Source organism: Rousettus aegyptiacus, unplaced genomic scaffold, assembly GCF_014176215.1.
Source record: "Rousettus aegyptiacus isolate mRouAeg1 unplaced genomic scaffold, mRouAeg1.p scaffold_m13_p_3, whole genome shotgun sequence".
NCBI lineage: Eukaryota > Metazoa > Chordata > Mammalia > Chiroptera > Pteropodidae > Rousettus > Rousettus aegyptiacus.
The window spans coordinates 60039562-60064081 of NW_023416306.1; the positions used below are offsets into that span (position 1 = coordinate 60039562).

At 37.8% G+C, this 24520-nt stretch overlaps 1 protein-coding gene across 3 annotated transcripts in view; it reads left to right on the forward strand.

The window, feature by feature from the left end:
* ADAMTSL1 (ADAMTS like 1) overlaps positions 1 to 24520 on the forward strand; it is an 823217-nt gene that overhangs the window by 709924 nt on the left and 88773 nt on the right. For all 3 annotated transcript variants that reach the window (XM_036217921.1, XM_036217923.1, XM_036217924.1), the window contains 2 exons: positions 5768 to 5895; positions 24020 to 24148. In XM_036217921.1, coding sequence (XP_036073814.1) covers positions 5768 to 5895; positions 24020 to 24148 — 257 coding nt within the window. The remainder of the gene's footprint in view (positions 1 to 5767; positions 5896 to 24019; positions 24149 to 24520) is intronic.

A 24520-nucleotide genomic window follows, 5' to 3' on the forward strand; every position in this document is an offset into this window, starting at 1 on the left:
TTCTTCTAAGCCCACTTTTTTCCACCTCTCATTCTTATACTTTTATTTTTATGCATGTTTGCAATTTTAGGATCCTAGTCTTTTTTTTTTTTCAGTGTTCTAAGTTTTTAGTATTTGGTTAATAGTGTTAAAACAGGGAAATAAGTAATTGTTCTTATTCAGAGATTCCGGAGTCAAGAATAGAATTGAGACAGTTGCCAACCCAGTGTGCCACGTGGCCTCAGCCCTCTGCTCCTCTTTTCCATTCCCAGCGTTACCACCAAGGCGCATGTACTGTGGCTCACTCCTTACTTCCTCGCACAGCAAACCCCTTGCAACCACCCCATATCCCTGATTAGTGTTTTTTTCCCTTGAAATCCCTACATTTCTCAATTATTTACATATGTCAGAATACTTTCTCAAAACATCCAGAATACATGGGCTCAAGACACGAAGAGTGAATGACAATGGTGATGGTGATGTCAACAACAAAATAGTAATAACCCACACTTCTATAATTTTTTGCCATGTGTCAAGCACTATTCTGTGTTCTTTAAATACTTGAACTTATGTGGAATATTCACAACAACCTTAGGTAGGTGCTATAATTCTTTGCATTCTATAGATGAGGAAACTGTCACTGAGAACTTAAATTACTTACCCAAGGTAACACAACTACGAAGTGGTACAGGTAGGGTTGAAACTCAGTCACTGTGGCTCTGGAGTCTGTACACTTAACCACTGTGCTGTATTGTCATCATGGTTATTTTCAGCTCCATTGCTCTGAAGATAACTAAACAAATGTTTATTAAGTATTTATTCAGCATGGCAGCACTATGCTAAATAGTGCAGAGGGAACTATGAAAGAAGTAAAAGAGTCTTGATTCTTAAAGTATTTATTTTACAATCTGAAGAAACGATATTGTAGAATGGAAAGGGCTTTGTAGTATATATAGCTCAGAACAGCTCTGCAAGACCAGGACTGTGGTAACACAGGAGGTAGTACTTGAACTCGTTCTTAAGGGACAGGGAGAATTTGGAAGGACAGACAAATAGGAGAAATCATGAATTCAGCCCCAAGCTAATAACAAGGAGAATAAAAAAAATAAAAATAAAAAAATAAAAAAAAACTATCTCGACTAGAGAGAGTAGTTTGTGTTGGGATGCAGGGCAAGTAAGTTTGAACAGTTGAGGAAGATACTATTCTAAAGAGAAAGAGTATACCTGTGATTTCCAGCTTTCAGTCCTGTTTCGAGGCCTAAAATGGGTTTAAGAATGCCTACTTGTTAGGATGAGAGCCCCGAGATGGTAAAACATCATAGCTCATGTAGCTGATGGGTATGTTTATGTCCAGAGCTTGAAAATTGCCTCTGAACAACTGGAAATTTTAATGAGAAATTGCAAATGGTAATATGGGTTACCACCATCTGTACCATTAAAAATGTATACTAATTTATTAGATGCATTTGATGTTTAAGCTGATGCCTTTTTACTTAAAAGACAGTAAGAACGGGTCTGTATACTCCTTTATCTTGATCCTCGTAGAAACTCAGGTCAGTATTATCCTCAATTTGCAGAAGGGACTTAGAGGCTCACAAAGTCCTTCACATGACTCCACGTCTCCTGACTAAAATTAGGAAGGCTCCCCTTTCGTAGCAGCTTCACATGTTTGGTCATGGAGGTCATTTTGAGAGGTGGGCCTGCACAAGACAGTGGTGTTCACAGTTGAGCCAAGGATTCAGAAGGCATCATGACCGTAGTCTCCACAGAAAGCCCTTTACTTTGGCACCCAACTCACAGAATTGCTGGAAATTTTCCTTTAGATGCTCAGAGCTGCCTTCTTTTCAAATAAGAGTACTTTCTTATTGTACATTACAAATGCAGAGGAGATAACTTCACCTCAAGGAGCTCGTACATTGTAGGTCATATCTTATTCACATGGATGATGAGGGCTTTATGTAACTAAAGCATTTATTTGCACTCTCTCAACTGCTCCTTAATTAATTGGTAGAATGCTTGAGAAGACATGCTTAGAAGCTTACAAGTAAAGGCCACCAGAAAACAAAATTTTTCCTTCATTTTTGAGCTGAAAGAGTAACCAGTATTAAGTTTTAGCTCAGTAAACCAAAAGGAAAGTGTGGTGTGGGTATGGAAGTAAAGCAGTGAGTATTAATATACCTAATGTGACCACATTACCATTTGCTATGTGTATTTTAATTATGCCCCATTCCATGCCCCTCATTCTCTGATTCCTTAAATTCCAAAACGACCCCAGAGAAATCCTTCTGGTTTTCCTTGGAAAGCAGCACTATGTTTCTGTGCCTGTGCATTCTAAAACAGTACTGTCAAACTTGAAACCTAAATACAGGCTGACAGAAATCAACTACCAATAAATTAAGTTAATAGAGTAGATGCCTAAAATACAAGGGCAATGTTCTTTTCCAGAAATCTCTTTTCCTAGATGCCATGCTAGAGAGAGAGACTAAAGCAAACCTTAGACTCCGCAGCAAGCCCTTTCCTTTGCCTTGCCATGTCTCCTAGAGGGCCCTGCATGGAAACCCTCTCCAGACTTATCGCTCCCTCTAGCGGTAGCCTCCAAACCCCATCTACCAATTTTATGGGCTTATTAAAGACAGGATAGATAGGGGGCAAAGTGCTGGACCAAGAAGCCCTATTTTAAATCCTGACTCTGCCACCAAATAACTATGGACCCTTGAGCTAAAGAGTTCAGTTTTATAAATATAAATAATTTATAAGTTTATGCAATAAATGACAAATTTAGATTTTGTGGTATGTAAATTTTGTCTTAAGACAATATTTAAAACTTTTATGCAGGCAAATACTTTAGCTTTTTATTTTTGAATAGACAGTTTACAGAATAAAAGAATATAAATCTCAAGATCCATATTTCTTTCCATTTCCACTTTTCCTATCCTAATTCAGACCCTTATGGCTTTGTGCCTGTTGTAATGGATCTCCTCTCTTCTCTTCACCAACTTTGTGGGTATGCTTTACTAGTCTTCATACAGGCAAAAAGCATTATGGTTCACTCAGTAGTATCAGTGCCTTGAGGAACTCACATAGCTACAAGAGCTAGCCCTCACTTAAAAGAAATAGGCCCAGTGTGAGAGTGGGGTTTACAGCCTCTGCATAAGATCAGGCAAGTTTATTAGTTCTGTGGGGGGAAAAATGACCTGAATATGTCAATCTACTAAATCTACTAAAATGAGAGGAGGTGGAGGAGGGGGGGCGGAGAAGGAAATTGGCCAATATCATGTGTCCCTTTTGCTTTCTTCCTCACAATCTTCTCACCACCTCCCTCCTTCCTCACATTTAATTCTCCATTCAGAGTTTCCAACATTATCAATAAAAGGGTCATTGGAGATACCAAGAGATGGTCTAGTATTTCAACCTCATTTTAACAGTTCCCTCTGCTATGTACAAAAACATGCTTGAACTGGGTTTTAGAAGCTGATAAACTGAAAAAACAGGAAGGTGAAGGGATTTGCCAATGGTGATTACTTAAATCATAACAGGACCAAAATAAAGTTGAGATCTGTCTTCTAGCTTCCTGCTCTGAATGTTCAATTCAAGAACCTTTCTATAGAGGAGACAAAAATGCTGGTTTTAGGAAAGCAGCTGCCCTAATGGACATGGGAATTTAGCAAATTTTAATCCTTGCCTTTTGAGCATGGTAAAATTGAATAAAGATCTTCTAAGTTCAATCATCCTGAGTAGTCAGTTCAACTGAAATTTCATAAAGCCTGCCTTCCTAATTTCTATTTGGAAATCTTTATGAAGGCACATATGGGATATCATAGATTTAAGTCATAAAGTCAATTTTTAATTTTTGTAATCTAAAACAGCCTAAACACCTAAAGAGATTTAGCAATGATACTGTGTTATATCTATTAAGATTCCTTTAGAAAATAGTCATATTATTACTTAAATATTGTATGGCTTACCAAAGGTAGGTAAATTGTATAGTAATCTTTCTCTTATTAGCTTCTCTGAAATAAACTAACAAAATAACATATAATTTTTGACTTTGAGAGAAAACAGCTAATATCTGATTGATGAGTGACTAAATGAGTGGATGAGTTCTATCACAATCTCTCCTAGCCTCTCTGTCATCTCTCACAAAGTATTAGCTCCACAAAAGCCTGACTGTCCCTAGTAATAGCAGCGATGGTCTACAATGACACTGAATTCAACGCAAACTATCCAGAAATTTCCCTTTGGCTAGGGTTTTCGATTTCCTTCCCCATTTTTAGCGCAACTGCCCATACATAACCAGATCGAAGACTGAGTGATGTAAGCCGCCTTCTTTCTTGCCTTTTCTCTGACAGGAAAGAATAAGCAATGCAATTGGTCCAAGGCCAAAGCAGCCTTGAGGAGGCCTGATTCATTGCCAGACTCATCACCCACCTTAGAATAATTAACAGCTAACTAGAGGTGGTGCTGATCTGCAAATACCATAGCGTCTGAAGAAATAGTGAAGAAAGAATTCATAGAATGTGTTGCTGAGGCAAGAGAGCTGACTCCTAATCTTAATTTCACCACCAAGTCTTGCGAATTCTCCTGACGTTGTTATGATTTTTTGCCCCTTTTATGATGAACAACCCCTTCTACCTGCTTGCCTTCTATGGATGGATATTAATGTGATATTAAGTGACCAGATCTTTGAGCCTTTTGAAATTAGGGAGTTGGAAATAATCATGAAGGTGGAAATGACTAACTCTAAGAGTCCAAATCCAACTCTAAACCATTTCTGTGCTGCTGAATGATTTAGCAACCTAAGGCCCTTTCTAGATTCCTCCCTCCACAGATATATTCCAGTTATTGTCATACCAGGTCACCAAGATGTCAGCTTCAAGTCATCTTTAGTCATTAATCTGCCTAAATGCCATGATGTAGCAAATAGTTCTTAGAAATGGCCTAAGTCAAGAGAAGAAAAAATAAACTGAGGTTGGAGTGGGTTTTGAATCTTGTGGCATAGGCACTTACAATTTGATACTTGCAGCTCTCTTCAAGTAAAGCAAAATTTCTGAACTAGATGGTGATTTTTCTGGAATTGTCTCTACCAAGGCCCTAGGGGCAGGCTTTGCCTTCATTCTCTTGGGTACTTTCTCTACAGAAGGCCCTCTGCCAAGTATTGTGAGAACTAAAACAATAAATAAGATGTGAATTTTGTATCTGAATGTTTGCAGACTAATGAAGCCAGTAAATGTATATATGACTATCTGGAATTAAGAGGTAATTACACATACAATTGCCTTCAAATGTACACACCAGGCTTCTCTCATCAATACATGATCCTGGCTTCCTCTCTCCCACCTCCAAGCCTTAACAGATGCCTTTCTTTATATCTGGAAACTGTACCTACTTTCTACCATCCAACCAAGCTCATTTTTCCTTTATAACTTTGCCTTTTTCTTAATAGTCCTTCTCCAGATTCATCTGCACCATTCATTCTAGCCTCTCCTCTCGGTCCTGATATGTACGTTATGTATTCATCACACATATGTTGTTTCAACTGGTAGCAGTTTGATCAAGTAATCAACAAGCAGCATAAGCAATCAAAAACCTCTTTTTTGGGTGGTTGCTAACAAAATTATACCAATTAAAGTGGCAATAGAGCCTGGGTTCCTGAGTGTCATTATGGCTGGTTAGTCCTGTTGTTAAAACAGGATTCTCAGTATCCCTTATGTTCCTTCTTGCTTTACCGGTATTGATTGTCAACAGGGACTCCACTGACCTAACCAGGTCTACATTTCTGTTGTTCTAGGATTCTTCTACAACCAGATGATTCCTTACAGATCCTGGCACCAGTGGAAGCTGATGTGGGTTTCTACACTTGTAATGCCACAAATGCCTTGGGATTTGACTCTGTCTCCATTGCTGTCACATTAGCAGGTAACGTGAAAATCCCTGTTCATTTCAATTCAGAACCCATTATTGGGTGGATGCCTACAATGTGCCAAGCAGGCCCAGGAACACATAGATAAATGAAATCCATACCCTGCCATCAAGAAGCTTATTCTTTAATTAAATGGAGGTGAAGCGTAAAATGAGGTAGAATTAAATAAGTGCTCCAACTGATAACCAAAGGGTGTGTAAGGACATTTCATTCCATCTTGGAGGTCTTAGAATTGGGACAAGTAGAGTTTTGATAAGCAGAGATAGGGGAAATATTCCAGGTGGGGGTGGGGTGGTGGGGGTTGGGAATGAGAAAAAGAGATGTGTACAAGTAAGTAGCATGTTGGGAAACATAATTGTGACCTGAGATTATCGAATGCCTTTTTGGGATCCTGTCATTTCTCCTTATTACACCGTTGCAAAGAACACTCTAAGACCCATGGGGAATTGGAATTCTGTAGTCATGGTTTGAAGCCAGGAGTATTCTCTCTAATTCTGTTTTATATCAGCCTCTTGCTCTGATGCACCTGCCAACACTTTGCCTTTATCCATAGAGCTAAGCAAAACATCCTTCACATGGTGATTTAGGAATATTGAGATTCAGATTACAATGCCTCCCAAGGTGATGGTCTTGTGGTAGTGCACTTTTATAAAACCTCTCTTATGTAGGACAAATCCTTGCCTTTGAAACTAAAGAAGACCTGAGATACATACCAGCTGGACCATTCTCAGACACTCATTTCTCACAGGCCAGGCAACCTGAGGTCCTGCAGCCGCTCAGCTAGTGGTGTGGAGAAGGGAACTGAGGTCTAACTCCCAGCTCATTGTTCCCTCCAATTCCCCACTGATCTTACCAAAATAGGACTCTTTCTCAGATCTGGGCCATGCAGTCTTTGTGGCGGTATGTTGCATGTGTTTGTATTTATTCTTTTCAATTGCTGCCCCCATCAGATGATTCAGTAGATGCTAGAAAAGCCAACATCACCCCACACTGACCTCATCGGTCCATGCCGGGATTATGTTGTCACATTGTTTTCCAGTCACACATGCTACTCCCTTGCATATCTGTTTAGCAAAAGTATTTGTGCCCCCGTGACCTAAAGCTGATCTGAGAAGGAACCTTTAGCAGGAGGCTTTACAGAGAAGATGAAAGTCAACAATGAATAAGGCAAGCTGAGGAGCCCTGGGGTGGATTAAAGACTGATATTATTAATGCCTATTTTTTTGTGAATAGAACATTTGCTTTTCTCCTAATGTATTCCAGTCACAAGCTTTATTCTCCTCTTTAATACAGAGTCCAGATGCTCAGCACCAGTCTTGTTAAACCTCTTCTGCCTTCCACCCTTCGACCTCCCTTAGCAAGGGCACTGCTGACATCCTTCCAGTTGCAGGCACATAATGGCTCTTATAGGATTAACTCTCTTGTTTATATTTATCCAGATACATTTCAGCTCTGTCACAAACTAAATACCTTTTGTTCACCTGAATGTAATACAATTAATGGGAACCTGTCTGGAATTAAGCAAGGCAATTGAAACATCAGGGTTGTCTTCGGCCCTTTGAAGAGGAGCTATTGGAGGCTGCCAAAAGGTTCAAAGCCAGGGAACAGAGAGCAGCCAGAGAGGCACCAGGGAAGGAGAGGAAAGGGGCCGCTCAGTGAGGTAGATCACAAACACCACCACACCCTGGGGCCTGGGCAGCTTCATCCTGTGCTTCAGTGGCACAGTTTGTTCAGGTCTGCTGGCAAATCTGGTAAATAATCCCTCTAAAAGTTAAGGCTCAAAATGTACATGTTGCTTTAGGATTGCATTTGTGTCTTTACCTGGGATTGTCATCTACCCCTGTATTAGTGTCTACACTCGTAGTATTGAGGGACTCACTAGCTCCTGCCGTAAGCATACCCTTGGCCAAGTATTGTTGATATACAGAAATAAATAAGACCTGAGTTTTGTGCTCCCTAATGTTTACAGGCTAATGAAGGCAGTAGATGCATACGTGACTACCTAGAATTGAAAGAGTTACAATTTCCTTCAAATGTACACAGGATCCTGGGTGGTGCTATAGAAAATACAACCTAAATATAACCTAAATTTGGGGGCAAGTAGGGTATCGTGCATTTCTAAGTTTGATGACCAATTATACTGTTTATTAGCAGCGTGATTTTGAACAAAGTGTAAAAACCTCACTGAATCTTTGTTCTCATCCATAAAAATGAAATTAATAATATTTTACAGGATTGTTGTGAGGTTAAATAAGACTGCATGTGTGAAAAATCACTTAGCCCAATGCCAGGCACATAGTTCACACTCAATAAATGTTTTCTGTTTTTTCTCTAGCTCTTCTAAAATGAAACACATCCTGAAAGCAATTCTAAAATGTGTAAAATATTAGCCCAGCTTTACTTCCATGAATTTTTCAAGTATGGACTTAGGAGCTGAGTCAGCTCACTTACAATCAAATTCTCATAGTAAATTTTGGTGCCTCTGTGCTTTTAAAGACATTGCAGAGTGTTTTGTTTGTTTCTTTTGGTTTGGTTGTTTTTTTCTCCATCTGTCTGTTTACCTTCAGTTCAGTGTGAATACAGGCCAAAAGAGAAAAAACTTTTTTTGAAGCTCAAAGTGCTCAGGTGTCCCCATGATTTTATAAGGACCGTGTATGAACTTTGGTCTCATCACTACACCTGAGTGACCAGATGCAGGGAAATTTGCTCCTAGTATTTCACAAGAGCAGGCACAGCATGGCAGTTAAGCCTACAGGCACTGGAGCCTCATTTGTCCTGGCTCTCCCACTTATTTCCTAGTTATATAACCCTGAGCAACTTATTTATACTCTCCAATTCAGTTTCTTTGTTTGTAAAATGGTGATGATGATAGTGCTTGACTCAGAGGGTTCTTGTGGACATTAAATGCATTGATTCATGTAAAATGCTTATAATCGTGTTTGACGTATAGTAAGCACTCAATATTTATTAGCAATTATTATAGGGAAGATAATGCACAAAATAAAACTCAAGTAATTTTTATAGTAGGGAAGAATCTTTTTCGGAGACCACAATGCTCACAAACCCTTTGTAGAGCACCTCTCTGTGTCTGTCTCACTGTCAACCGGGAAGGTTGAATTAGCCACCTGAAAAGTAGCTGGAGTGTCTGGATTCAGAGCAAGGGAGGTGGTTAGTGATGAAGAATATTTCACATGGGCCACAGAAAGGGAGGCCCGATGAAATTTCCCTGGATGACAGCTAGACCTCTCCCATCAAGTTGCCCCATCCTTTGAACTCAGTGAGTTGCCACTTCTGCCTCCAGACGCATTGTAGGTCCATTGCTACTCTTTCCACAATTTGTATTTAACCATGTATATCAGTTTTAAACATACCCATACAACTTAACCTGCCAGCTCTGCCCTCTTTGGGCCTGTAAAATACTGTCTTTTGTGTCTTTCACTTCTCCCCAAACTCATCCATTATGTGTTGATTTCTTCTTTTGAGTCTCAGAGATTTGAGAGTACACTGTGAGTGTCTCTCAGCATGGAGATGGCCTGTGTATCCCCATCTGCCTTCCTGGTTCAGGAAAATCATAGCCATGCAGACCCAGTGGCAAAAAATGACTTTCTGTGCTAAATTGACTTAATTTGATGCCCATTTCACTGCTGAGAATATAGATGAGAGTAGCATACAGTAGAGGAGAGGGAGGAAAGAGGGGGTATAAGAATATCTCCAAATGTCACCCACCTAACGTTTTGAAGTACTGATGACTTTTGTCTAGGTAAAAACAAGTAAAGACTAAGTAAAGAGAGTTTCTGCAGTGTATAAAGATAGGCATAAAGATTAGAGAGCCATCTTGACTAGTTGTATTCAGCACTCAGCCAAGTTGCTTTAAAATCTTCCATATTGAATGGTGTAGGCAGCATTTGGAAGGAAAGCAGTAGTTTCCTGGTAAATTGCTTCAGTCTGGATCAGTGGAGTTTAGCTCTACTTACCAATGCAGATGGAGCCTGTACAGGTGTAGACCACTGATGAGGTCATAGCCAGAAGGGAAATGTTTTTGGTTGTCATTGATTTTATAAGATCACAAAAGAGATACTGTAAGGCCTGCCTGACATCATCAATGGAAAATGAGAAGAAGATGAGGGATGAGCATATCTTTCATTGAAAGGAGAGAACACAGATGAGCTCATTCAACGTTTTCACAGGAATGGAGAAATAGAAAATATTTCTCCTTTCCTGGCATGTTTTTCTCCTTTTTTATGAGTTGAATAGCTGACACATATTGTGTCTAATAAAGAGATCACAGAAACCTCTCTGGGAAAATAAAAATAAAAGGCAGTTGTTTTGAAATTCTTTTTCTTTCCCTTCCCCATCATGATTTAGTAGCTGCAATAAAAGACAAGCAGTTTTGTAAGCTTTTCATAATATAAGTCATTTCAAGTTGGCATTTCTGGATTTTTCATCCAACAATTCTGTTAACCAGAGAAAGATTTTGCTTTCAGGGAGTTTGACTCAGAGAGGGCCTCATCACCAGTGGTGAAGACTGACAAAGGAAGGTTTACTCCAGTACACTCGATCAGAGGGAAAGGCAGGCAAGTTTGGCTGTGTTCCCAGTGGTACTCTGAACGACAGGGTAATGGCCATTGACTGATTCAAATTGCTATTAGGGGACCTCATTATCTGATAGAATATGGAGTAACCGAGGCCCTTAAGTTTTCTTCAGTACACACACACATTAATATGCCCGCTAAAGACCTGTAGCTATTATAGAACTTACATAAAACTGATAAAGTTATAGCAGGAGAATCCAACTTATTCTTCTCCCTAGTAGGCTGGAGTAAACAAATACAAATGGTTCAACCTAGCTCATCTCAAATCCTGAAAAAGCAATTCCCACATCTGCCCAATAGAATAAGGGGAGAATGTGCGATGGGACAGGTAGTGGAACTTACCATATCCATGGTTGGTTGTTTCTGGGAGAGACTGTAGCATCACACAGTTGTACTGGGTATGGGGTTCCTTGTCAGGGACCATGCAGTGGAACAGGCAAAAGAAGTTATGGATAGTACCACTTGCTGCCTTAGTCTCTTGAAGAATCATAAATTTCAATTGAATAATTTGACAAGCTAACCTGAGTAACCTGACACACTGGCATTGGCAAAAAATATCTTTAGAAAAGGGTTTGAGAAGAGGGAAGCCCTATGGCTTGGGGATGCTCAGAGAAGGGCCATCTAAGCCCCACCCACTTCCTTAAGTCCTAAGGGCACTGCAATGTGTGTATTGAAGGCACACTAACTAAATGGAATAATAAAGGCAAAGAAATTCCAGTTTTCAATTTTTATGCAAGATAATTATTCCCAATGTTGACTCTGAATCATCAAAAAAAAAGGTTAATTCAGGTTAACACTGTTTTTTTTTTTCTGCTTTATCAAGGTATAGCTTACATATCATAAAATTTACCCATCGTAGGTATGCAATTCAGTGATCTTTTTTAGCAAATGTTTTAAATTGTGTAACTATCACTACAATCTAAGGTGGTAGTTTTTTGAAAAAAAAAATCTTTATCGAGGTATGATTCACATACTATGACAATTGAGCCATTTAAAGTATACAGTTCAATGGCTTTTAGTACAGAGTTATGCATCCATTGCCATACTCAATTTTAGAGCATTTCATTATCCCAGAAGTAAACTCCACATCCCTTAGCTATCAGTCCCCATCCCCCTCCACTTCCTCCAGCCCTACGCAATCACTAATACATCTACATCTCCATAGATGTGCTTTTTTATCATACGATACATAGTCCTTTGTTACTGATTTCTTTCACTTAGCATAATGTGTTCAAGGTTCATCTGTGTTTTACCATGTATGCTACATTCCTTTTTATGGTGGAATAAAAGTCCATCGTGTGACTATACCACACTGTATTCATCCATTCAGCAGTGGAAGGGCATATAGGTTGTTTACACTTTTTGGCTATTAGGAATAATGCTGCATTGAACATTGGGGTGCAAGTTTTTGTGTGGACATATGTTTTCATTTAGGTATAGATACCTAAAACTGGAACTGCAGAGTTATGTAGCATATTTAAGGTTAACTTTTGAAGAAACTGCCAGTTATGTTCCAAAATGGCTGCACCGTTTTACATTTCTACCAGTGATGCATGAGGGTTCCAGTTCCTCTCAATTCTCACAAACATTTATTATTTTTTTTTTATTCTGGCCATTCTCATGGATGTGAAGTGATGATTCATCGATATTTTAATTTATATTTTCCTAATGACTAATGATGTCAGGCTCCTTTCTTGTGCTCATTAGTCATAAATATACTTTAGTTTTAGTAATAACTTTGGTGATTTAGATAGTGCATATGGCCTGTGTATTAGTTTTTTTATTGCTGCCATAACAAATTACCAAAAATTTAGAGTCTTAAATTAACACAAACATATTATCTTACAGTTTTGTAGGTCAGAAGTCCAGTACAGTCTCACTAGGATAAAATCAAGATGTCAACAGGCTGCATTCTTTTTTGAAAGCTCTAGGCTAGAATGCTTTTCCTGCTCATTTGGATAGTTGGCAGAATTTAGTTCCTTGTGACCTAGGACTGTGGTCTGTGTTTCCTTGCTGGCTGTAAATTGAGTGTCATTTTCAGCTTCTAGAGGCCGCTGCATTCTTAACTCTTGGCCCTCTTCCTCCATCATCAAAGCTGGTAGGAGCAGTTGAGTCCTCATGCTGCCTCTCTGATAAACTCTTTTCTGTCTCTGATTTTAAGAGTTTACATTACACTGGTCCCACTAGATAAACTAGGATAATCTCATTTTAAAGTCAGCTCATTAGCTACATTAATCCACCTGTAACCTTAATTCCCTTTTGCCATCTAATGTAGCATAGTCACAGTTTCTAGGAATTAGGGTGCAGACATATTTGGGGGGTCATTATTCTGCCTACCTCACTCTGTCTAAAAGGCACAGCTCATTTTCATCTGGCTATTTCCAAATAAAAATGCAAATCTAATATTGATAGACCTTCCAGTTTTTCCAAGTAAGCCGAAACAAAACACACAAACGTTTTTGTAAATCTCTTCCTTTTTAACTGAGCCCAACCAATTCAAATATTTAAAAATTATTTTCAAGCTAAACACGCCAGTGTTCCAAACATAAACTAGAAGCTACCAGTATCCTCTGACTAAATCTTCCATATTCTATATTCCCTTCTCATACAGTATACCTCATTTCCCAGATAGAGTGTTATTCAAAGTGTAATAACAGTATATTTTATTAGATTTTACTAACTAGAACCATGTAATGATTTGGATGGAAGAAGAACATTTATTTTTACTATTACTAAAAAAGGAAGCTTATTGTCATAATAAAATAAGTAAGATTCTAGGAAAAGTATTTGCCTCATTGCAAAATTTAGAAGCAGATGTAGAACTATAAACCTGTGTTGTTATTGTAAACAGAGAGTTTTAAATAGAGGCACATTTGATTCTCTGTTAGACCTAAGAGTCCTACAAATCTCTTGCATACAAATAAAATACAGCAATCCACACTCACTATTACCAGCTATAATTACCTCATACCTGAAATTCTAACATTTGCAAAATTATTTGCTTTATCTTTGGGAGAATAGAAGAGTAGATAACAAAGAAGCTTTTGCTGTGATGTCTTGGAAAAATAACAGATGAAAGGAAAGATCCTCAGAGGACTGGTGGGGAGAAAGAGAGCAAACAGTGTTGACTGAAAGGCCAAATGCTGACGCAGGAGGCAGTAGGTGGAAGTGAAGGAGGCCTTGTGAGAGAGACAGCAGGATAGGATGGAGTTAAAAATTTCTGAGCTACTAAATGTGAAAGGCATTTGGAAGGAGAACCAGACTAAAAAAAAAAAAAAAATCATACATTTTAATATGACTATTATCTGTAACAAAGCCACTCTTGTTCAAATTGCCAGGTAGCCAGACCCTGAAAAGCTTCTGGCCAGAAAGAAATGGTAACTGATCATTGATAGTCAATATTTACCATGAGCAATTTCAGATGTGTGAGATGTCATTGTTATTTATAAGGGGTTCATAGGTTCACGCTGATCATGGTCCCTTAAACTTATTAACTCATGAGGTCTTAAATTCTTCAACTAGGGAATTCTCATTTCAGGGAGTTTTTCCAGATTTAACTCCAGTGTCCCTTGGAAGGGACCTGTGCTAATTGCATTGTAAGCAGAGGCTAGTGTTTCTTATGGCATTGCTTTGATAATTCTCACTGATTACAAGGCATTATCCATTGATTAAATCTGAATTAATACAATTTACTTAGTTTTAGGTACTGAAAGTATGTAAAATTTCTAACACCTCATTTCTGTATACTTAAATATTTCAATTAGTGAGTGTCACTATCTTATTCATCTTTCCCTTGAATTGAGATTTGGATCTGTCATGGGTAACAACTGTTTTTCTTGAACAGTCTCATGGGAGTCACAAGCAAGTCAGCCTAGCATATGTTGTTTCATAACTTCTCCAGAAGTAGATACAGTTTTTGGTCTCTGGCACAACCAGCCTCAATGTGACTTTTAAACTCTGTGTCTCATTAGATACTGATTCCAGTTTCAAGAGAAGGTATTGTATTTAAGTTATTTCTTCTAATCATTCTGAAACCCTTGCAGTTCTTCAAAATAGAAGCCATAGAGTTCCTTCTCACTTACAGATTTCTTCCCTCTCCTTTTTCCTGTTTTTTCCTATTTCTTGAAAGTTTTCCGTTCTGTATATTTTCTTAGTTTATCAGAGGTTTCTAACACTGCTTGCTCCTCATAGTTTTCTCTCATAATGTTAGCATTCTGACAGCCAACATTTATTCAAACCTCACTCTGTGTGAAGGCATCGTTCCAACAACTTTGCATGCATTATTGTATTTACTCCTCTCAACAACCATAGAAGTAGAAAACTAAGGCACAAACAGATTAAATAACTCACCCAAGATCACTCAGCTATTAAGAGATGGAGTCCTGATACTTAGGCTGCCACTTCTCGTGCCCATGCCCACTGCAGACATTATTAGCTAATCATTTAGGATGCTATTTGTGCCTCTTGGTCCTCCTGAATATAACCCAGAATCTGTACCTGAGTAGCACTCCAGGAAGACTCTACTAATTGCTAGTTTAGGTATCACAATCTCAAACCTATTTGCTATTTATGCATTTTTTTTCTGGAGCTCTCAGTCATCTTCAAACCTGCTTGCTGCAGTCCTTGTTTTTGTCATTGTCCAGTATCCCATTCATCTCCAACAAGTCTTCTCATCCTCCTGGGCAATGAATACACATGCACATTTCTTAACACGTAGATTGCCTCTAGCTAAACAGTGAGAATCTGAAGTCTTTGAAGAACAATTCACTTTTGATGGCTAAGAATAGTAAAGAACTCTTTTCAAATGATGTTTGTGACTCACTGGACGTACTGAAAGAAGACCCATTTGATTCATTCAGCAAGCAAATATTCATTAAACCTGAATCAATTAGCATTTGATAACTACTATAACAAAATCATATTATGGCTAAAATATGATAGATTATTTCTTGCTCATATAAAATCTAAAATTATTGCACAAGAGGGTTTTTGTGGTTCTGATCGAGTGTCACAGTTCACTTCTGCTCACCTTCCATCTGCTAGACTGCAGTACCTTGCTCACCTAAGCAAAGAGGCTGGAAAACGACTTAGTTTTGTGCCTAGGAAGAGAAAGAGGTTTGGTTGATAGCAAATCAGTCTCTGCCATGGCTTCTAAAATGGAAGGCATCATGCTGTTGAAAACAAAGTTTCTATTAGCAGAGGCCTGGACTTTGGCCCTAAGAAAAACTTACTTACAATGCTCTCTATTCTTGGCTGCACTCAAAAAAACAAACCTTCCATCTCCTCTGGCTCCTCTCTCAATTACCTTTATACTGGGCCAAAGATATTTTTCAAGCACATATGTTCAGATTTTTTCCCATTGGGCTTTGGTTTTACCCAGAGTCACATATGAGGGGAAGAGGCATGAGCCAGAGGCCAGACTATGCACAGGAATATATTCCCAGACATTTGCTCCTGGGGCTGCTCATTTGTCCTTGCCTATCTCACTGTTGCTCATCCTTAAGGTCAGGACAGTGCCTGGGTGGCTGAACATCTCTGCTATAAAAGCATCACGAGATGGCACTTTTTCACACCGTTGGATATGGGCACACATGTTTAGCTACACCTCCAGTTCACCCTTTGTCCAAGGGCTGCTCTTGCTTACTAGTGAGCCTCCATTTCCCCTGTCCTATGTTACTTCTAATAGGAACCGTAATCCAAAAGCTAAGGGTTGATGAGGTCTGGAGGAACTAAACAAAAATGATTCTCTTAATGCTTCTGTTTCTTTCTGACTCTCTCAGCAGGACTCGATTCCTCCTGTCAGGCCTGATAAATTGAAAGTTTGCCTTTGTTTCTATTTCCTTGTTTGTCTTAAATTTATACAGCTAGAAAGCTAGGCATAATCTTCCCCTGTGTCTAGCTCTCATTCAAATATAACACCGATTTACAGATTAAATGAAAGAATAATCTATAAACCCCATCAATTTCCATAAATCAACACTAATCTGCTGACTCATGCTGATTTGCAGAAATGAAATGGCTCCTTGCAACATGTACATGGTCCTGATGGCTGAGGCACCCCACATACTGTGGAGGCTCTGCAATCAGGGCCCCACACTCTAGGCACTTTTTTCTATTTTGCCTCTCATGGAAGCCTTTCTGATGGAGCATGCCGTGACCTTTCTTTACATCCTCTTAGCACAAACATAATTTGTGATTTCACTCCCTCTCTGCCTCTCTCTTTTTTTCTTCTTAGTTAACTTCCATAATTAAAGTAATGCTGGTTAATATGATTGTAATCTAACACAAACATAGGCCTGGCATCACACACCAGTACTCATTTATTAGGTGATCATGCAGGTGATCTAAAATGGGCTTGTTTTTGTTATTGTTTTTAATTGACATTAAAATAAGAGTTCCAACTTGAGATTTTTCTAATAGAGAACTAGCAGTCTCTCAAAAGAAATCTCCTCTGCTCTCACCATGAATCAGAGAAACCAGTTTCAGAAAAACTAAAACAATGTAATTCATTGATTATCAAATCTGGCTGCATATCAGAATCACCTAGGAACTTGTTAAAAATAGAGATTACAGCTTCCATCCCACCACCTGAGATTCAGGTTTAATAGGTCTAGAGTGGGACTCAATAATATATACAAGCTTTTCCTAATAAATGTAAGAGGGTCAATTGATTAACAAACATTGTTTCCATTATAAAGTTCTATTAATTATAAATACTTGGATAACTTTGTGCTTTGTCTTAACAATGGGTCATAAAGGTAATAGGAATATATAAGTAGTCTGTGCTAACAATAGCACCTCTAGTGACAGGACAAAAAGCCATTACTTTTCAGCAAAAGCTCGATATAATTAATTAAGGGCTGGATTTAATTCAGGGACATTTGAATTTTATAGCTATACACTTGCAGCTATAAAAACCACCTTTATTATTAAAATTCCTACAGGAAAAATAACTTGGTAATTGTGAGTCTGAAACTCCCTGGTCCCTAACCTGCTTTTCCCCATTGGCACAGTTGTTTTTATTACACAGTGAGGCAACTATTGTATTATAACAGGACAGATTATGTTTTAACAAGTACCCTGGAGGTTCTGAGTCAGCCAGTCCACAGACATGGCTTCGGGAACCCCAGTTACTAAACTTTAGGTCAAAATTCTGGAGTCTAGTTCAGTCCTACTACTTGCTTGTTCTCTGGCCTTGGACAAACCATGGGGCCTTTCTTAGCCTAAGTTCCTGGTCTATATAAAGGATAGAAAGGCTTTACTTGTCTCTCAGAGTTCTTATGACAGTAAAAACAAATTCAGATAATGCACATAGCACACCATATGCACACATATATTCATTAATGTGCCAGGACCAGGTGGTAGGAATAAGAAGAGAACAAGAGAGATGTGATCCCTGCTTTTATGGAGGTTACATGGTAGGGGGCAGGAGGCAGAGGATACACAAATAAGGTGAATTCTGATAGATCTAATGCTTATAAAGAAAATAAAAGTGGTGCTAAGATACATAATGAGTAATGGGGATGAAGGAATGCGTGTTTTAGGTGGGGTGGTTAGGAAAGGCCCCACTAGGAAGTGATATTTGCCTGGAGACATGAATGACCAGAAGAAGATAGAGTAGGTGGAGGATGTCTGGGAAAGGGAACAGCCAGGACAAAAGTGCTGATGTTTTGGCAGAAGGGACAGAAGGCCAGTGTGATTAGAGCATAGTGATTAATTAGACTGTGGCCTCAGGGAGATGAGAGAGGTAGACAGCTGGGCCTGAACATATAGGAGCTTGATTGTATGCTTGTTGCCCTGAAAAAGCACTGGATAATTTAAGCAGAGGTGTTATATGATCTGATTCATGTTTTAGAAAGATCACTCTGGCCAGTGAAGGAAACTTGGAAGAAAGGAGGCCAGTTAGGCAGTGGTCCAGCCAAAGAAGATGCAGCATTAGATTATAGCAACAGAGAGGCTGATTAGATTTACAATATGTTTGGAATTAAAGCTGAGTAGCTTTTTATGGATAGGGAGGTAAAGTAAATATGCCGATATTAACTCAATGTCATTTCAGCGGTATTCTCCCATTATCACCCTGTAGTATCTTAGAAGCCATCATAGTACAAAATCATCTCCACATCAGATCATATATAATCTCAGATATATTAAATATAAGTAAAATAAGAAAAAAGACCCCTAAAGAGTCAAAATGGATATGGAAAGTCTCTGCACATATTTAAAGGGGAGCTCCTCAAAATTTTACTCAAATTTCTACCCTTAAACATAGTTCTAATGAGTTTGATAATCTATGCCTAGAGATCAGTTAAAAAGGAAGAAGAGAATAAAAAGGGACAGTTTTCTAATATGAGTTTGGGTGGCAGTGCAAGCAAGAATAAAGGATAAATAGATGAGGGAGAAAATGAAAAATATAAAAAGCAGAAAAGACTGTCCAAAGGATATTATTTAATTCTGGTTTCTTCATAATTAATGAAGGCACAAAAGAACAAATACCATTGTAGAATAGCTTGCCTGTAAAAGGGTTGAAATAAAATTAAATCCTTTTGACTTATAAAAAATTAGCTTTCGGTATTCGAAAACGATTTCATGTGGATGCTTAGTTCCCTGAGGTACTCAATAAATGAATTTGTCATTGTATTTTGTGGTCATGTACACAAAGTGCTGAATTTTTATCCCCGGCTAATGAAGGCCTATTAAAATGTAATATACACAGAATTTCTATTTCTAGAAAGATAGCATAGACATACTTTTCCCTATTCCTCCTGCTAAATACAACTAAGATTCTTGGACATTATATATAAAACAAGAATAAGAAGACTTAAAAGTAGAAAGGAGAAAGCAGACTAGCTAGGGACCTTAGGAACTGAGAAACAACACAATTATGATTCCCTTGGGTTTTATTTTTGCCCCCTACATCTCAAACTTGGAACTGAAAAAATGCCCCCAACTAAAGTCTGCTCTCTCTAGTGAGAGAACCAGGAAGGAGACAGCCTAGTGTGACAGAAAACATTTGGAAAATACCGCTCTACTCCAAACACCACAGAAAGCACTCTGATCCACTGCCACCCACACCAGCAGGGAGCCTAGACTCCACCTTGTCAGAGTGAAATGAGTTTCTCAATACCCCCAAGGGTACCACGTCAGACAAGACAGATTTCATCCTCATCATGGCATAATGTGGAAACAACATAGGGAGCCTGGATTTCTACCCTCACCTGACAGTACCCTCCTTACACTCTCCTCTGGGGTGTTGATAGAGAAGGGCTCCTGGAGAGGCAGGACTTGCACTCACCACCCAGCAGTAATAAAGCCCTTCTCATGGTGGTGTCAGTGGAGACCATGTGGGGAGCCAGACGTCCAACCCCCGACCAGCAGTAATGAAGAGCTTCCCACTCAAGTGACAAAGGAACCTGGACTTCTACCTTTATTGGATAGTAACAAGATGGCATCTCCCTGCTTTCCCGCTTAAATGGTTTCAGAGAAAGCCAGCTAAAACAGAAGGTTTAAATAAGATCCAGCGTTGTATAACATAATGTGAAAATGTCCAGATTTCAGCTGAAAATCACTCAGCATACCAAAATCTCACTTTCACCACTCTTATTCTACATAGTGCTAGAAGTTCTATCCAGTGAAATAATGCAAGAAAAAAAAGGCATACAGATCAGAAAGGAAGAAATAAAATGATTTGCAAATGAAATGATTGCCTACTTAGAAAATATCAAGAAATCTACCAAAGAAGAAATCCTAGAACTAATATTGAGTTTAGCAAGATCATAGGACATAAAATTTTTTTAACTCTTTCTGTTAACAACACATGAAACACTGACATTGAAAATACAATATAATTTACCACCACCACCACCCCCCCTGAAATACAAAATAGATATAAATCTAACAAAATATATACAGGAATTGTATGTTGGTAACTACAAAACTCTGATGAAAGAAATTAAAAGATTCTAAATAGTGTTCATGGATTGGAAGACTCAACACAGTAAAGATGTCACTTCTTCTCAAATTGATTTACAAATTTAATGTCATTCCCATCAAATACTAGCAAGATTTTATAGTTGTAGACAAGATTATTTTAAAATTCATTTGGAAAGGCAAAGAAGTAGAATAAGAAAAAATTTACATGCAAAGAACCAGCCTACCCAATTTCAAGATGAACTATATGGCTGCAATAACTGAGACTGTGTGGCATTGATAGAGAGTCACACATAGATCAATGGAACAGAAAAAGGAAACCCAGAAATAGATCCACAATAATATCTCCAACTGATTTTGCCAAAGGTTAAAAAGCAATTCAGTAGAAGAAAGGCTTGTTCAATAAATGGTGATAGAGGTGGCAGAGGGGACATACCTCAACATAATAAAAGCCATATATGATAAACCCACAGCTAACATGCAGAAAGGCTAAAAGCATTTTCCTTGAGATCAGGAACAAGACAAGGATGCCCACTGTCACCACTTCTATCCAACATTGTATTGGAAGTCCCAGCCACAGTAATCAGACAAGAAAGAGAAATAAAAGGTATCCAAATTGGAAAGGAAGGAGTAAAACTCATTATTTGTAGATGACATACTATATAGAGAACCCTAAAGACTGCACACATAAAAACTTAGAACTGATCATTGAATTCAGCGAAGTAGAAGGATACAAAATTAATATTCAGAAGTCAGTTACATTTTTATATACTAATGATGAACTTTCAGAAAGAGAAATTAAAACAATTCCATTTATAATTGCATCAAAAACAATAAGATACTAGGAATGAAATTACAGGAAGGTAAAAGACTTGTTCTCAGAAAATTATAAGTCATTGAAAAAAGAAATTGAAGATACAAATAAATAGAAGCATATACCATGCTCATGGGTAGGAAGAATCAACATCATTAAAATGGCCATACTACCCAAAGCAATCTATATATTTAACACAATCCCTATAAAAATATCAATAGCATTTTTCAGAGAACTAGAACAAATAACCTTAAAAGTTATATGGAACAATAAAAGATCTTGAGTAGCCATGATGATCTTGAGAAAGAAGAACAAAGTTGGAGCTATCATGCTTCCTGATATCAAACTACACCGTAAGGCTGTAGTAATTAAGACAGCATGGTACTGGCATAAAAATAGATACATAGATTAATGGAACAGAATAGAAAGCCCAGAAATAAATCCACATCTATACACTTATTTACTATATGATAAAAGAGGCAAGAATATACAATGGGATAAAGATAGTCTCTTCAATAAGTAGTGTTGGGAAAATTAAATGCATGCAAAAAAAAGAAAATGAAACTGGATCACCTTCTTATACCATATATAAGAATAGACTCGAAATGTATTAAAGACTTAAATGTAAAACCCAGAGCCATAAAACTCTTAGAAGAAAACATAGGCCAGAGGCAAGTGGGTTTAGGGTCCTGGGGTGCTGGGAGAAAGCTGTAAAGAGTTAAAGTAGTATAGATTAGTAGTTGACAGATGGTCACGAGGATGGGGAGCACGGCATAGGGAATGAAGTCAACAGCAATGTAATGGCTATATGAAGAGAGCCAGAGGGAAGATAGAGTAATCGGGTATTTTTCATAAACTATATAAATGTCTAACCAATATACTGTATACTTGGAACTAATAAAAAAAAACTGCAAATAATATGCGAAAAAAAAAAACCCTGAATTTCACAATCAGTGATATAAATCTAGAATTAGAATTGAGATGGTGTCCAATTTTTAAACACAATAGTTTTCAAGAACAGTTCAGCCTGATGAAAACCTATTTCCTCACCGAGTTGACGAAACTAGATCAATGACTAATACTGGACCTGGAACAGTATGTTTATTTCCTAATTAATAAATGATTACCTTTTTCAAAATAAATAATGATGAAGCAATTGGACATTCATAGGCGAAAAACACTGACCTAATATTATACCTTATATAAAAATTAACTCAAAGTGTTTCATAGGCTTAATGTAAAATGTAAAACTATGAAACTTTTAAAAAATCTTTAGCATCTAGGTCTAGGTAAATAGTTCTTAGACTTAAACACATTCTTTAGACAAAAGCATGATCTATGAAAGAAAAACTTGATATATTGGACTTCATCAAAGTTAAAAGCTTTTGCCCTATGAAAGATCTTAAGATGAAAAGAAAAGCCACAGACTGGGAGAAAATCTTTGCAAACCGCATATCTTACAAAGTACTAGTATCTATAATATAAAGAACTCTAAAACCTCAACAGTAAAAAAAAAATAAACAGTCTAATTAGAAAATGACCAAAGCATATAAAGAGTCATTTCACCAAAGATATAAAGATGGAAAATGAGCACATAAAAAGATATTCAATATCATCAGCCATTAGGGAATTGCAAATTAAAAACATAATGAGATATCACTACACACCTATCAGAATGTCTAAAATTAAAACTAATGACAACACCAAATGCTGGCAAGGATGCCGAGAAATTGGATCACTCATACATTACTGGTGGGAATGAAATGGTGCAGCCACTCTGGAAAACAGTTCAGCAGTTTCTTAAAAGACTAAACATGCAACTTCTATATGACCTAATAATTGTACTCCTGACCATTTATCTCAGAGAAATGAATACTTATGTTCACACAAAAATTTGTACATGAATATTCTTAGCAGCTTTACTTGAATAGCCAAAATTCATAAACAACCCAGGTGTCCTTTAACAAGTGAATGGCTATAAAAACTGGCAGTACGTCCATACCATGGAGTATTACTCAGCAATAAAAGGGAACAAACTACTGATACATACAACCACGGTACCATATGAGACCTAGAAGAATCTCCAGAGAATTCTTCTGAATGAGAAAAAAATTTTCTCAAAAAAAGGTTACATGCTGTTTGATTCTATTCATATAACATTCTTGACAGAACAAAATTATAAAAATGGAGAACATATTAATGGTCGCCAAAGGATGCAGGAGAGATTAGGGGCCACATGAGCCATCCTTGTAGTAATGGAAATGTTCTTTAGCTTAACTGTGTCAATGTCACCGTCCTGGTAATGATATTGTAGTCTAGTTTTGTAAAATGTTTCCATTAGGGGAAAATGGGTAGAGAGTGCACAGGGTTGCGCTGTATTATTTCTTACAACTGCATGTGAATCTACAATTATCTCAAAATAACAAGCTTAATTAAAAAGATAAGCTCTTAAAATGGAATGTATAGGATCATTTGTTAATTTAATGATAAAATGCACAAATCATTCCAACTTGTCGAACACCGTGCTCGTTTTTTTGTTTTTTTGTTTGTTTTTTTGTTTTGTTTTGTTTTTTTGTTTTTTCTGACAATGCTATAGTAGTTAGATGGGCGGGTGGGTGGGTAGGTGTTTTTTATACTGTGCAGTTACAATTTTTTTCTATGGAAAACTTGGTTAGTTGGAAAAGCCTTGATATACCAGTTGTTCATTGTTCATCATCCTTGTTCAAGGGAATGCTTCAAGTCTGTAGCCACTGTCTAGTAAAATTTTACATTTCTTTTCATCTTCAGGAAAGCCACTAGTGAAAACATCACGGATGACTGTAATCAACACCAAGGAGCCTTCAATCACAGTTGATGTAGGAAGCACCATCAAAACAGTACAGGGAGTGAATGTGACAATTAACTGCCAAGTTGCAGGTGAGAAATTAATTCATATGTTAATTCATTTGTTCAGATATCAATGGATTCCTGTCCTAGGTCGGAGGATCCAAAGATAAATACAGGTTCTGCTCTCAGGGATTCCAGACTAATAGGAAAGGCATAAACCTCAGTCCCTCTGAAAGTGCAAAGTACAGAAGTTTAGAGAAGAAAAGATTAATTCTGGCTGGGACAGATGAGGTAGAAGTTGTTTTTATCTCAGCCTTGTATACTGTTAGGATGCAAACATGCAAGGACAGAAGCAAAGGGTGTTCCAGGTGGACAAAAGTGTGAGAAAATTCATGCAAGTAGGTAAGCCTCCAGACTGTAAAGAACAAACTGTGTGCTTTGATCTGGCTGGAGCCCAGAATG